At 44.5% G+C, this 16,374-nt stretch overlaps 1 protein-coding gene across 1 annotated transcript; it reads right to left on the bottom strand.

Moving 5' to 3' along the window:
- Positions 1 to 1,925: 1,925 nt before the first annotated feature.
- Positions 1,926 to 2,306, bottom strand: LOC139832640 (uncharacterized). The gene has a single exon (XM_071822446.1). The coding sequence runs from the start codon at positions 2,304 to 2,306 to the stop codon at positions 1,926 to 1,928; it is 381 nt and encodes a 126-aa protein (XP_071678547.1).
- Positions 2,307 to 16,374: the final 14,068 nt, after the last annotated feature.

Below are 16,374 nucleotides of genomic sequence, written 5' to 3' on the forward strand. Positions count from 1 at the left end.
CTCCCAAGCGATAAGAGTAATGGCTGAGCGTAAGCCTTTTAGGGAGGAGGTGGTGGTCTTCGAAGCGGCCAGCCAATAGTCCAGAACTTTAGGCCGACCTTCACCAAGGCTACTGAGAAGGTCTGGACAGGAGAGCCAGGAAGCCGCGGCAGTCCAAATGCGCCTGGAGAACCGACACTCAAAAAGTAAGTGTCGAGCAGTCTCTGGGGAAGTGCGGCATAGCTGGCAGGTAGGTTGATGCGGCCACCCACGTTTGGCCAAGCGGTCAGCGGTCCATAGGCGATTTTGCACTGCGAGCCACGTGAAGAAGCGGCATTTTGGAGGGGCCCAGGTCTTCCAAACGATGTCCCCGAACTGGCATGGCAAGGAGGCAAGGAACTGAGCCTTGTAGGCGGAGCTGGCAGAGTAGCACCCATTTGGTGTCAACGACCAAGCAATGGAGTCCTCCGTGTCTGGGTGAAGCTGAATATCTGCCAAGAGATCCCAGAGGCGGACATATTGGTCAAGGTGGTCGACAGTGAAGGCCTCGACCGCTATGTCCGAGATCCAGTTATTATCAGCGAGGGCGTTTTGGACCGATCGATTTTTCCTCTTCGAAGCCTTGAAGATCAGGGGGGCCAGGTCTTTTGGAGGGGCACCGTGAATCCAAGAAGATGACCAGAACGATGCCTTAGCACCATTTCCGATGGTGACACGGGTAGCCGCATTGAAGAGGTCTCGGTCGGAAGCATCGTTGGGGGTTTCAGAACCCACCCAAGGTTTCTCAGGAGCCGTCCATTCATTCCATAACCAACGCAGCCTAAGGGCCCGAGAAAATTTCTCCATGTCTAAAACCCCCAAACCGCCAAGATCCTTGGGGCGGCAAACTTTTTTCCAGTTGACTTCGCATTTCCCTCCGCTAACAGCCTCCTTACAAGCCCAGAGCATGTCGCGACTGATCTTAGCAAAGGCTTTGAGGATTCCTTTGTCCGCCTTTAAAGCTATCAGCAAGAAGATTGGCATAGAAGAGAGCACGGACTTAACAAGAGCCGTACAACCGGCGCGGTTTAGGAACTTCCCCTTCCACGGGTTTAGGCGAGAAACCGCCTTATCGATATAGGGTTGAAGATCCACCCGCCTAAGTCTTCCGAGGGAGAGGGGCAGCCCCAGGTACTTGATGGGAAAGGGGGTCGTGGCAGCCGGGAAATCAGTAAGGATCTCTTCTAGGTTAAGGTGGAGCTAAAGCGTCGAGATGAGGATAGAGGAAGGAGAAAGTAGTTTACCAGTTCTAGCGGTGACCACCACCATCTCGAGCTCACTAGTGTTGGATGGGAAAACAGTGCTGCATGACTGGATCTTCAATATATTTTATTGGTGGTGGACTGGAAAGAAGTAAATGCTCAAGAAACTTAATTTCTATCTTAATTAATCCTTCCGTCCCAAAAAATATATATATGCCATATAAGTTTAGTAAAAAGTTAAGATCTTCTAATTTTGACCAAGCTTATAAAAAATGAACATCTAAAAAAACTAAATCAATATCAATAGATTCAGCATAAAGTATATGTTCTCACTATGTCCATTCAATATTATAAATTTTTATATTTTTCGTAAATATTTCATCAAACTTGGTATGATTTTTTATTAAACTAATATTCCTTATATTTTGGAACGAAGGGAGTGTCTTTAAAGTTCGCTTGATTTGAGATGTCGATGGATACTTTATTCATTGGAACAACAGTGTGCTTATGTAAAGAAGAAGAAACTAATCCCTTGTAAATGTGCATCCCCTGATTTAGCTAATAATTTGGATGTGTCGATGCTAGTAGAGTTTTGGAAAGTAATGGGCTACCGCTACTGGGAGTGTAGACCACTTGCCAAGAAAAAGGGCAATTCTTCCAACCCCAATACATACAGTCAATGCTTCCGAACATCCTAGGAAACCCTCATGCTGCATTATTTTCCAGGATCCGAGCTGTATCATCGGCCATTGGTGGTCTCAAATAGACTTTACCAAACACCGCTATAATGGCTCGGCAAAACCTGTAGATACTCTGTGAACATGTCGACAACGCCATCCGCAGGTAGTCATTGGCTGAATCTGGAGGAGCTCCGTATGCAAGACAACGCATTGCAGTAGTGCACTTTTGGATTGAGGTGAAGCCCCACAAATCTGTGCAATATTGCTTGATCATGAAGTATTCGTCGTACTCCCTGACGCCGAAGACAATCTTCATGAACATATCCTTGTTCATCCTAAACCGGCGCCGAAATTCCTTCGGCGAATGAGTCACGTCATCGGCGAAGTAGTCCGCGTCAAGCAGCATGGCGCCGGCTTGACGATGCCGGTTGACGTTCTTCCTCTTTCATGGCTTTGAGACGCCGCGTCGAGGCATGCCAAACAAACGCTACCGAACATGGAGGAAGCTCGTCAGAATCAGCTGTTGTTGTTGCCACCGGACAGCCGCAGTGTTCTCCTCCTCCGTGAACAGCTGCACCAACATCTCATCGTCGATATCAATCGCGGCAATCAGACGAACACCTTGCGGGCAGGGCGGTTGTGCGGCGGTGTCCACGACCTGCTGTTCCGGTCAAAACAATATCAGCCGGTCAAGGGGATAGCGGCGGTGTCGATGGATGGCTGTTTTTGGATATGCGGCAGTGTCTATTGCAAGCAGGGGCTCGACGGTGATGGTGGCGATGGCGATCTAGAGCGGTGCGAGTCGGCTCGATCATGGGTGGGGGTGGGGAAAGCGGTGCGTCTAGCTGTCAGGTGGAGCCTACGCGCGGTTTCTGACGTGCCGCGAGGCACCGGCACACCCGATATGCGCATTTCACGAAGGGGCCGGCACGGGGTTGCCGACGCTTCTATTGGGCTCCAAAACTAGCTGGCACTTTTTGGGGTGTGCTGGTGTGAGCCCATTTTGTTCACTGCTCCCCCCAAAAGATATTGGGGCCACTGTGGGGCGCCCCGGTGGAGATGCTCATAATCTCAAGATCACCCTACTCATCGTTGACATGCTTACGACAAACATTCAATGCTTATGACTAACATGCTGAAGGAGATATGCCCTAGAGGCAATAATAAAGTGGTTATTATTTATATCTTTATGTTTATGATAAATGTTTATATATCATGCTATAATTGTATTAACCGAAACATTAGTACATGTGTGATATGTAGACAACAAAGAGTCCCTAGTATGCCTCTTAACTAGCTTGTTGATTAATAGATGATTAGTTTCATAATCATGAACATTGGATGTTATTAATAACAAGGTTATATCATTATATGAATGATGTAATGGACACACCCAATTAAGCGTAGCATAAGATCTCGTCATTAAGTTATTTGCTATAAGCTTTCGATACATAGTTACCTAGTCCTTATGACCATGAGATCATGTAAATCACTTATACCGAAAGGTACTTTGATTACACCAAACGCCACTGCGTAAATGGGTGGTTATAAAGGTGGGATTAAGTATCCGGAAAGTATGAGTTGAGGCATATGGATCAACAGTGGGATTTGTCCATCCCGATGACGGATAGATATACTCTGGGCCCTCTCGGTGGAATGTCGTCTAATGTCTTGCAAGCATATGAATAAGTTCATAAGAGACCACATACCACGGTACGAGTAAAGAGTACTTGTCAGGAGACGAGGTTGAACATGGTATAGAGTGATACCGATGATCAAACCTCGGACAAGTAAAATATCGCGTGACAAAGGGAATTGGTATCGTATGTGAATGGTTCATTCGATCACTAAAGTCATCGTTGAATATGTGGGAGCTATTATGGATCTCCAGATCCCACTATTGGTTATTGGTCGGAGTGAGTACTCAACCATGTCCGCATAGTTCGCGAACCGTAGGGTGACACACTTAAAGTTGGATGTTGAAATGGTAGAACTTGAATATGGAATGGAGTTCGAATATTTGTTCGGAGTCCCGGATGAGATCCCGGACATCACGAGGAGTTCCGGAATGGTCCGGAGAATAAGATTCATGTATAGGAAGCCATTTTATGTGATTTAAAATGATGCGGAAGGTTCTATGGAAGGTTCTAGAAGGTTCTAGAAAAGTCCGGAAGAAACCACCAAGGAAGGTGGAGTCCCGGAGGGACTCCACCTCCATGGCCGGCCAACCCTAGAGGGGGAGGAGTCCCAAGTGGACTCCCCCAAAGGGGGCCGGCCACCCCCTCCATGGAAGGTGGAACTCCCACCTCTAGTGGGAGTCCTAGCTTGGGTAGGTTTTCCTATCATATGGAAGGTTTTGGGTTCGGGTCTTATTCGGAGACTTGTAGTCCAACCCTTGGGGCTTCCACCTATATAATGAGGGACAAGGGGAGGGGGCCGGCCACCTCAAGACCACCACCTGGCCGCACCCCCTTAGTGGCCGGCCAACCCCTCCCAAACCCTAGCCGCCCCCCTCTCCTCCATAGCTCCCGCGTGCTTAAGCGAAGCTCCGCCGGAGTTCTCCACTGCCACCGACACCACGCCGTCGTGCTGTCAGATTCAAGAGGAGCTACTACTTCCGCTGCCCGCTGGAACGGGAGGTGGACGTCGTCTTCATCAACAACCGAACGTGTGACCGAGTACGGAGGTGCTGCCCGTTCGTGGCGCCGTGATCAAGATCTTCTACGCGCTTTTGCAAGCGGCAAGTGAACGTCTACCGCAGCAACAAGAGCCTCATCTTGTAGGCTTTGGAATCTCTTCAAGGGTGAGACTCGATAATCCCCTCGTTGCTACCGTCTTCTAGATTGCATCTTGGCTTGGATTGCGTGTTCGCGGTAGGAAAATTTTTGTTTTCTATGCAACGTTATCCTACAGTGGTATCAGAGCCGTGTCTATGCATAGATGGTTGCACGAGTAGAACACAATGGTTTGTGGGCGTTGATGCTTATGTTATCTTTAGTTTGAGTACTTTGCATCTTTGTGGCATAGTGGGATGAAGCGGCTCGGGCTAACTTTACATGACCGCGTTCATGAGATTTGCTCCACGCTCGACATGCAACTTGTATTGCATAAGTAGCTTTGCGGGTGTCTGTCTCTCCTACTATAGTGAAGATTCAATTTACTCTTCTATTGACAACACTAGTATCACCGTTGTGGTTCATGTTCGTAGGTAGATTAGATCTCTCACGAAAACCCTAAACCATGTAAACTATGCAAACTAAATTAGAGACGTCTAACTTGTTTTTGCTGGGTTTGATGATGTGATATGGCCATAATGTGATGATGAATATGTATGAGATGATCATTATTGTATTGTGGCAACCGGCAGGAGCCTTATGGTTGTCTTTAAAATTCATGTTGAGTAGTATTTCAAAGAAGTTGTAATAGTTGCTACATGGCAGAACAATCATGAAGACGGCGCCATTGACCTTGACGCTACGCCGACGATGATGGAGATCATACCCGATGATGATGGAGATCATGTCCGTGCTTTGGAGATGAAGATCAAAGGCGCAAAGACAAAAAGGGCCATATCATATCACATATGAACTGCATGTGATGTTAATCCTTTTATGCATCTTATTTTGCTTAGATCGCGACGGTAGCATTATAAGATGATCCCTCACTAAAATCTCAAGATAATAAAGTGTTCATCCTTAGTAGCACCGTTGCCAAGACTTGTCGTTTCGAAGCATCTCGTGATGATCGGGTGTGATAGAATCAACAAGTGCATACAACGGGTGCAAGACAGTTTTGCACATCCGGATACTAAGGTGGCCTTGACGAGCCTAGCATGTACAGACATGGTCTCGGAACACGTGATACCGAAAGGTAGAGCATGAATCATATGGTTGATGTGATGAACACTTTGAGTGTTCGCCATTGAAATCACACCTTGTCTCGTGATGATCGGACTTAGGTGCGGTGGATTTGGTTCGTGTGATCACTAAGACAATGCGAGGGATATTGTTTTGAGTGGGAGTTCACCTAGATTTTTAATTATGTTGAATTAAAATTTGAACTCAATTTGTCATAAACTTAGTCTAAACTTTTGAAAATATATGTTGTAGAGATGGCGTCCCCAATCAATTTTAACCAGTTCCTAGAGAAAGACAAACTTAAGAGCAACGGTAGCAACTTCACCGACTGGTTCCGTCATGTGAGGATTTTCCTCGCTGGCCGACATCTGCAATATGTGCTTGATGCACCGCTAGGTGACCCTCCTGCAGAAACAGAAACCGATGAAGTAAAGAATGTTTACGCGACTCGGAAAACTCGGTACTCTCAAGTTCAGTGTGCCATCCTATGCAGTCTGGAAGTCGATCTTTAAAAACGTTTTGAGCACCACAATCCACATGAGTTGATAAAAGAGTTGAAGACTATTTTTTAAACTCATGCGGCCGTGGAATGCTATGAAGCATCGAAACACTTCTTCAGTTGCATGATGGAAGAAGGTAGCTCTGTTAGTAAGCACATGCTCGTTATGACCGGGCATGCGAAGAAACTCAGTGACTTGGAAATAGTTATTCCTAACAGACTGGGGATTAATCGTATCCTTCAATCACTACCACCTAGTTACAAGAACTTTGTGATGAACTACAATATGCAGAACATGAACAAAGAGTTACCTGAACTCTTCTCCATGCTTAAAGCTGCTGAGATTGAGATCAAGAAAGAGCACCAAGTCTTGATGGTCAACAAGACCACCAGTTTCAAGAAACAGGGCAAGTCTAAAGGAAAATTCAAGAAGGGTGGCAAGAAAGCTGCCACGCCTCCTGTGAAACCTAAGACTGGCCCTAAGCCTGATGCTGAGTGCTATTACTGCAAGGAGAAGGGACACTGCAAGCGTAATTGCTCCAAGTATCTGGCTGATCTGAAGAGCGGCCTTGTCAAGAAGAAGAAAGAAGGTATATCTGATATACATGTTATAGATGTTTATCTCACTGGTTCTCGTTCTAGTACCTGGGTATTTGATACTGGTTCGGTTGCTCATATTTGTAACTCGAAACAGGAACTAAAGAATAAACGAAGACTACTGAAAGATGAAGTGACGATGCGCGTTGGAAACGGATCCAAAGTCGATGTGATCGCTGTCGGCACACTTCCTCTACATCTACCTTCGGGATTAGTTTTAAGCCTAAATAATTGTTATTTTGTACCCGCGTTGAGCATGAACATTATATCTGGATATTATTTAATGCAAGACGGTTATTCATTCAAGTCTGAGAATAATGGTTGTTCTATTTTTATGAATAATATCTTTTATGGTCGAGCACCTGAAAAGAATGGCTTATTTCTGTTAGATCTCGATAGTAGTGATACGCATATACATAACATTGATGCTAAGCGAATTAAATTGAATGATAATTCTACTTATATGCGGCACTGTCGTCTTGGTCATATTGGAGTGAAACGCATGAAGAAACTCCATACCGATGGATTACTTGAATCACTTGACTTTGAGTCACTTGATAGATGCGAAGCATGTCTAATGGGAAAAATGACTAAGACTCCATTTTCTGGTATGATGAAGCGAGCTACTGACTTATTGGAAATCATACATACCGATGTGTGCGGACCAATGAGCGTAGCATCGCGCGGTGGTTATCGTTATGTTCTAACCTTCACAGATGATCTGAGTAGATATGGGTATATCTATTTCATGAAACATAAATCCGAAACTTTCGAGAAGTTTAAGGAATTCCAAAGTGAAGTAGAAAATCAACATAACAAGAAGATTAAATTTCTACGATCTGACCGTGGAGGTGAATATCTGAGTTATGAGTTTGGCATGCATTTAAAGAAATGCGGAATACTTTCACAATTGACACCGCCGGGAACACCACAACGTAACGGTGTGTCCGAACGTCGTAATCGAACTCTCTTAGATATGGTTCGTTCTATGATGTCTCTTACTGATTTGCCGTTATCATTTTGGAGTTATGCATTAGGGACAGCCGCATTCACTTTAAATAGAGCACCATCAAAATCCGTTGAAACGACACCGTATGAATTATGGTTTAACAAGAAACCTAAGCTGTCGTTCCTTAAAGTTTGGGGTTGCGAAGCCTATGTAAAGAAGTTACAACCGGACAAGCTAGAACCCAAAGTGGAGAAATGCGTCTTCATACGATACCCTAAGGAAACTATAGGGTACACTTTCTATCACAGGTCCAAAGGCAAAATCTTTGTTGCTAAGAACGGAACCTTTCTTGAGAAAGGATTTCTCACTAAAGAAGTGACTGGAAGAAAAGTAGAACTCGATGAGATTGATGAATCTTCACTAGTTGATCAGAGTAGCGCAGTACCGGAAGTTGTTCCTGTGCCGCCTACACCGGCAACAGAGGAAGCTAATGATAATGATCATGAAACTTCGAACGAGGAAACTACTGAACCTCGCAGATCGACAAGGGAGCGTGCCACTCCTGATTGGTATGATCCTTGTCTAAATGTCATGATTGTGGATAACAATGATGAGGACACTGCGACGTATGAAGAAGCGATGATGAGCCCAGATTCCAACAAATGGCAAGAAGCCATGAAATCCGAAATGGGATCCATGTATGATAACAAAGTATGGACTTTGGTAGACTTACCTGATAGCCGAAAGGCTGTCGAGAATAAATAGATCTTCAAGAGAAAAACAGATGCTGATGGTAATATTACTGTCTATAAAGCTCGACTTGTCGCAAAGGGTTTCCGACAAATTCAAGGAGTTGACTACGATGAGACTTTCTCACCTGTAGCGAAGCTAAAATCTGTGAGGATTTTGTTAGCAATAGCTGCATTTTTCGATTATGAGATTTGGCATATGGATGTCAAAACGACGTTCCTTAATGGAGACATTGAGGAAGAGTTGTATATGGTACAACCCAAAGGTTTTGTCGATCCTAAAAATGCTGACAAAGTATGCAAACTTCAGCGTTCAATCTATGGACTGAAGCAAGCATCAAGAAGTTGGAACCGACGCTTTGATAAGGTGATCAAAGACTTCGGGTTTGTACAGTGTCATGGAGAGGCCTGTATTTACAAGAAAGTGAGTGGGAGCTCTGTAGCATTCCTAATATTATATGTAGATGACATATTATTGATTGGGAATGATATAGAACTATTAAGCAGTGTAAAAGGTTATTTGAATAATAGTTTTTCAATGAAAGACCTTGGTGAAGCATCGTATATATTAGGCATCAAGATTTATAGAGATAGATCAAGACGCTTAATAGGGCTATCACAAAGTACATACCTGGACAAGATTCTAAAGAAGTTTAGAATGGACGAAAGTAAGAAAGGATTTTTACCTATGTTACCAGGCAAGGTCTTGAGTAAGACTCAAGGACCGGCTACGGCAGAAGAAAGAGAAAGGATGAGTCAGATCCCCTATGCCTCGGCAGTAGGCTCTATCATGTATGCCATGCTATGTACTAGACCGGATATAGCACATGCTGTCAGTTTGACTAGCAGATATCAAAGTGATCCAGGAATGGAACACTGGACAGCGGTCAAGAATATCCTGAAGTACTTGAAAAGAACCAAGGATATGTTTCTTTGTTATGGAGGTGACCAAGAGCTCGTTGTAACCAGTTACACCGATGCAAGTTGGAACACTGATCCTGATGACTCTAAGTCACACGGTCACGGGTACGTGTTTATATTGAATGGTGCTGCAGCAGTCGGGCAAGCTCAAAGCAGTGCACGGTGGCAAAGTCTTCAACAGAATCGGAGTACATAGCGGCTTCAGAGGCTTCATCAGAAGCGGTATGGATGAAGAGGTTCATTGTAGAGCTCGGTGTGGTTCCTAGTGCATTGGACCCATTAATCATTTACTGTGATAACATGGGTGCCATCGCCAATGCACAAGAGCCAAGGTCACACAAGAGGCTGAAGCATATCAAGCTGCGTTACCACTCGATTCGCGAGTACATCGAAGATGGAGAAGTAAAGATTTGCAAAGTACACACTGATCTGAATGTAGCAGATCCGTTGACTAAAGCTCTCCCTAGGGCAAAGCATGACCAACACCAGAATGCCATGGGTGTTAGGTATATTACAATGTAATCTAGATTATTGACTCTAGTGCAAGTGGGAGACTGAAGGAGATATGCACTAGAGGCAATAATAAAGTGGTTATTATTTATATCTTTATGTTTATGATAAATGTTTATATATCATGCTATAATTGTATTAACCGAAACATTAGTACATGTGTGATATGTAGACAACAAAGAGTCCCTAGTATGCCTCTTAACTAGCTTGTTGATTAATAGATGATTAGTTTCATAATCATGAACATTGGATGTTATTAATAACAAGGTTATATCATTATATGAATGATGTAATGGACACACCCAATTAAGCGTAGCATAAGATCTCGTCATTAAGTTATTTGCTATAAGCTTTCGATACATAGTTACCTAGTCCTTATGACCATGAGATCATGTAAATCACTTATACCGGAAAGGTACTTTGATTATACCAAACGCCACTGCGTAAATGGGTGGTTATAAAGGTGGGATTAAGTATCCGAAAAGTATGAGTTGAGGCATATGGATCAATAGTGGGATTTGTCCATCCCGATGATGGATAGATATACTCTGGGCCCTCTCGGTGGAATGTTGTCTAATGTCTTGCAAGCATATGAATAAGTTCATAAGAGACCACATACCACGGTACAAGTAAAGAGTACTTGTCAGGAGACGAGGTTGAACAAGGTATAGAGTGATACCGATGATCAAACCTCGGACAAGTAAAATATCGCGTGACAAAGGGAATTGGTATCGTATGTGAATGGTTCATTCGATCACTAAAGTCATCGTTGAATATGTGGGAGCCATTATGGATCTCCAGATCCCGCTATTGGTTATTGGTCGGAGTGAGTACTCAACCATGTCCGCATAGTTCGCGAACTGTAGGGTGACACACTTAAAGTTGGATGTTGAAATGGTAGAACTTGAATATGGAATGGAGTTCGAATATTTGTTCGGAGTCCCGGATGAGATCCCGGACATCACGAGGAGTTCCGGAATGGTCCGGAGAATAAGATTCATATATAGGAAGTCATTTTATGTGATTTAAAATGATGCGGAAGGTTCTATGGAAGGTTCTAGAAGGTTCTAGAAAAGTCCGGAAGAAACCACCAAGGAAGGTGGAGTCCCGGAGGGACTCCACCTCCATGGCCGGCCAACCCTAGAGGGGGAGGAGTCCCAAGTGGACTCCCCCAAAGGGGGCCGGCCACCCCCTCCATGGAAGGTGGAACTCCCACCTCTAGTGGGAGTCCTAGCTTGGGTAGATTTCCCTATCATATGGAAGGTTTTGGGTTCGGGTCTTATTCGGAGACTTGTAGTCCAACCCTTGGGGCTTCCACCTATATAATGAGGGACAAGGGGAGGGGTCCGGCCACCTCAAGACCACCACCTGGCCGCACCCCCTTAGTGGCCGGCCACCCCCTCCCAAACCCTAGCCGCCCCCCTCTCCTCCATAGCTCCCGCGTGCTTAAGCGAAGCTCCGCCTGAGTTCTCCACCGCCACCGACACCACGCCGTCGTGCTGTCGGATTCAAGAGAAGCTACTACTTCCGCTGCCCGCTGGAACGGGAGGTGAACGCCGTCTTCATCAACAACCGAACGTGTGACCGAGTACGGAGGTGCTGCCCGTTCGTGGCGCCGTGATCAAGATCTTCTACGCGCTTTTGCAAGCGGCAAGTGAACGTCTACCGCAGCAACAAGAGCCTCATCTTGTAGGCTTTGGAATCTCTTCAAGGGTGAGACTCGATAATCCCCTCGTTGCTACCGTCTTCTAGATTGCATCTTGGCTTGGATTGCGTGTTCGCGGTAGGAAAACTTTTGTTTTCTATGCAACGTTATCCTACACATGCAACACACATTGACATCAATCGGATCTACATTGACATCAATCGATTCTACATTGATATCAATCGGATCTACATTGTCATCAATCCGATCTACATTCACATCAATCCGATGAGGAAGGGATAGAGAGTGCTTACAATGGGATGGAGAGCAAGCGGGCCCGTCGGAGGAGGAGGCCGCGCACCGGCGCCGGCATGTGGTCGAGGAGGTCGCACACCAAATTTAGGTGGAGGCGGAGGCGGAACCGGAGCAATGGTCGGATGGTCGGACGCCGGAGCCGCGGTCGAAGACGGGGCGTAGACGGAGCAGACGGCTGCCGACAAGCACAGGGTCGGCCGAACAACGGCGACAGGACCGGCGGCCCGCCATTGGGAGCAGCCGGACGCGGCTAGCCCCATGGCATCGGCACGTGAATCGGGTTGGACGCGAACTCGGTGGGGGCTTCATCTCCCTGCTGGAGCCTGGTGCACCTGCTGCCATTGCCTCCGCCCTCGCCGAAGGAAACCCTAGGCAGGGCTAAAAGAAAACCCTTCGCCGGACCCGCTGAGGAAATCCCGGCGGCCTATAGAGAGGCGAAGGCCGCGCTTCACGCACCCATGCCGACGGGCCTGTTCGCGACCGGCAACAGGTGATTCAATACCGGTACTCGACCGGCATCGATCTGCGTCGTCGAATCACGGCCACTGGCCTCGTGTTCCCGGAGGATGCGCATCAAGGCATCGTTTTACCCCGTGTTCGTCGGGCAGGCGGTGGGATCTGTCGGCGCTGGGCCGGAAGGAGGTGAAGGAGGTGAGCAAGCCATGGGCGGCGGTTCATGTGACACTAGGGTGTGTCAGTGAGGGAGTTGAATGGAGACAGAGAGAGAGAGGAGGGAACCGGTGAATGAAAGTGGGGAGCGAGGGCAAGACAACGTGGTTTCTCTCGCGCTTCTCCATGTGTGCAACTTTTAGGGCATGCAAAATTGGACAACAATAGGCCAGGCTCCACAGAAACTACCTATTCGGAAGTTTCTCCGGAACCTGTTCTGAGATGCTTTGAGAATCTGTTGAACCATAATACGGAGTCCTTGCAGGCAATCAAACGGCCGGAAATTGCTGGCCCAATATGAGCGGAGAAACACGCAGCCTATCAAACGCGCCCTAGAGTGCTTCCCAACATTTGTGTCTGGCTTAGTCATGCACACGACACTACAGCCGCTAGCGGTATGGCGTATGACGGTATTGGTGCAACTACAGTATAGCTCACACTATCGCACAGATATACACTATTTTACAAATACAGGCTTCTAGTACTTGATGTAGTTAGTACTGACTTACTCATTTGTCCGAAATTATGTTTCATCGAATTTTTAGTAAAACTCAAGTTCTTGACAGTTTGCTTAAACATATATGGAAAATATCAACATTTACAATATTAGACTTATATTACAAGAACCACCATGAAAACTATTACAACAAATTATTACTCTATTTTACCTTGGAACAAGCCTTTAACAATTTAATGAAATGTCAGCAAAATGGTATCCGGACATACTAATTTAGGTTTTTTTTTCTTTATGTGTATTACTAATATATATAGGCCAAGGTTTGGTAGTCAACGACTAATATTGAAGAGCGAGTATTCTAGCTACCATATACTGCTAAAAGTTATTGGATATTTGTCCGACAGGCAATAGTAAAGTGGTTATTATTATATCTTAGTGTTCATGATAAGTGTTTACATCCTATGCTATAATTGTATTAATTGAAAACATTAATACATGCGTGTTTTGTAAACAAACAGAGCCCCTAGTAAGCTTCTTGTTTAAACTATATAGCTTATTGATTAATTGATGATCAATGTTTCCCGATCCTTAACATTGGATGTTGTTAATAACAAGATCATGTCAATAGGAGAATGATATGATGGACACTGATGACTGTAAACCACAATGCCAAAAAGATCTTCAAACGTTGGGACTCCAAGTGCAGTGTGTTGTTTTTTTAAGGTAAAAAAGTGGGGAAATCCCCACTTCAATTTTTATTACTCCCTCCGTCCCAAGGGAAAGGCTGTATATCTTGCAGCGCGATTATTAAGGAGGGATTAGAGAGAGGAGAAAGAATCTCTACCTGTCCCTTTTGCCCCAGCATGCACGGGAGTAATTAGGGAGATCCCCTTTTCTCGTTGGATGCCAGCGGTAGCTCGCCTAGTTTCGAGGACAAAGGGGTACTTAAGTGGGGTTAGAATTGGAAAGATTAGGAAGCCCAACAGGCCACGCCTTAAGACTTGACGAAATTTGAAAAAACAATTATACGCCCTTTGCCCTCGGATGGAGGGAGTATTATATATAAAGGGTAACTGTACAAAACAAGGACATTATACAAGAATTATACGACCAAAAAGAAAAGAAACTAGAACTAGGAGCTAAACTAAGCCTTCAATCTAGATTTTGAAATCTTGAGCAAGCTTCTTCTTTATCCTAAATTGTATCATGGTAAGTTCATTCTTGAAAATGGCCTTCCAAATTTGAAAAGTTGGTACTTGATTCTTGAAGATTCTATTATTTCTGATGATCCATAATCCCAAGCAGCAATAATGATGATTTTCATGGCAAATGGTACATTTAGCAAATTATTAACTTCATAAAAAGCATCCATGAAAGAGAGGTGTAATGATATTTGTGGTCAAATATAATCCCAGGAGTCCATGGCAAAAGGGCACTCCCAAAACAAGTGAATCAGAGTTTCTTCCTCAGTGCATTGTAATGTTGCACAGTTATAGGCAGGGATAATAAAGTTCTTTTGACCCAGGAGATTTTTGGTATTCAGTCTATCCAATAGAATCAACCAGAAGAAAAATTTGCGTTTTGCTTGACATGTTGATTTCCAAATTCAGGAGACTATCTCTGCAGTATGTCTTTGTCCAATCATGACATTGTAAGCCTTTTTGGTACTGAATTCACTACTTCCCCATATATAACTCCAAGAATTAATTTTTGTTTCCTGCTTGTGCAATAATCATGGCAGCATGACAAATAACTTCCATTTCTTCAAACTCATTGAAAGCTTGTTGTGATAAGGGTAGATAAACATATCCTGTAAAAAATCCTATGAAAGAACTTCCCCCACAGACTAATTGGTTCTTTTTGAAAAAGTGACCATATGAGGAAACTCTATATGCAAACAATTGTCCTTCCACATGTCAGTCCAGAATAGAGCAGTTTTACCATTTCCGAAATTGCATCTTGACATTGCCTTGTAAGTATCCAACAACTTTAAGTGAGCTTTCCACCAAAATGATCCTTCCATTGCTCCAGGAAGTCTTCCAGAATTGTAGTAGGTTCCTGTAATCAAATGTACCCATGGAATGTCCAGGTTGTTATGGAATTTGTGCAGATTTTTTAGTAGAAGGGATTTGTTTTGGGTTTTCAAATTCAGAACACTAAGACCTCCTTGCTTCTTTGGTCTGCAAATTTTGCTCCATGCAACCAAAGCTTGACCTTGTGCTTGTACATCGTTATTCCTTTTCCTCCAAAGACAATGTCTCATGTATTTTATCACTTGATCTTTTATTGTAACCGGAATGTCTAGGAAATCCATGTAGAACATTGGTAAAGAAGAAAGCACAGATTTGACCATTTCTATTTTTCCTCCATAATTTAGGAAGTCTGCGATGCCACATAGCTTGTGTTGAACTCTCTGTACCATAGGAAGGAAGTGTTCAGGAGAAGGTTTAGTGATACCCAGTGGTAGACCCAGATAGGTGAATGGTAAACTTCCTTTTTTACAATTCAAAGTAGCAGCTAAATGATCCAGTCTTGTGTTATCCATGTTGATTGGGATCATATTTGATTTGTGGTAATTCACTACCAGCCCTATAGACTCACGAAAAGAATGCAGTAAGGCCTTTAGGAAAAGGAGCTAATTAGCATCTGCTTTCATCACCTCTAAGGTGTCATCTGCATACTTAATTACAGGGAAGTCACGGCAAGCTTGGCAGGGATTGGGTCTTGTAATTTGTCCTTCATTCATTGCTTTGTTCATAATAGCTTGGAGAAAATCTGCAGTTAACACAAACAACAATGGTGACAGAGGATCCCCACTACTAGGAAAAGGCCTATAGATGAAAATAGTACTACCGGCACACCAGCAAACCAATGCACCGGTGGCAAATAGTGCCGGCGCACCAATATGTCACCGCGCCGGCGATGGAGTCTTACTGCCGGCGCACAAGCAAGAAAGATGCGCCGGCGATAAATTTCAAAGAGGACCAGACCAGACCAAAAAAATCGAACCCCTTACTGCCGGCGCACCACCATGTTGGTGCGCCGGTGGTAAGTTGCTTATTGCCGGCGCTGGAGCATGATGGTGCACCGGCGGTAAGGGGAGCCATGATTTTCCCTCTCCACCCCCCGGTGGACCGCCTTTTCAGTTTTGAAAAAAATAAAAGAAAATGATAAAAATTGAAAAAATAAAATCCTTTGAACTGCCCATGTATTATGTAATCTAGTTTTAATGAAAATTTGAAAAAAAGAATTTCGATATATTATGAAAAATGGCGCCATCTTTCGGTAAAACGGGATTTCTGGTTG

This window comes from Lolium perenne, chromosome 6 (assembly GCF_019359855.2).
Source record: "Lolium perenne isolate Kyuss_39 chromosome 6, Kyuss_2.0, whole genome shotgun sequence".
Classification (NCBI taxonomy): Eukaryota; Viridiplantae; Streptophyta; class Magnoliopsida; order Poales; family Poaceae; genus Lolium; species Lolium perenne.

Excerpts from the sequence above, each read along its gene's own strand:
- LOC139832640 (XM_071822446.1), bottom strand. The coding sequence starts at position 2,306 with ATGCTGCTTGACGCGGACTACTTCGCCGATGACGTGACTCATTCGCCG.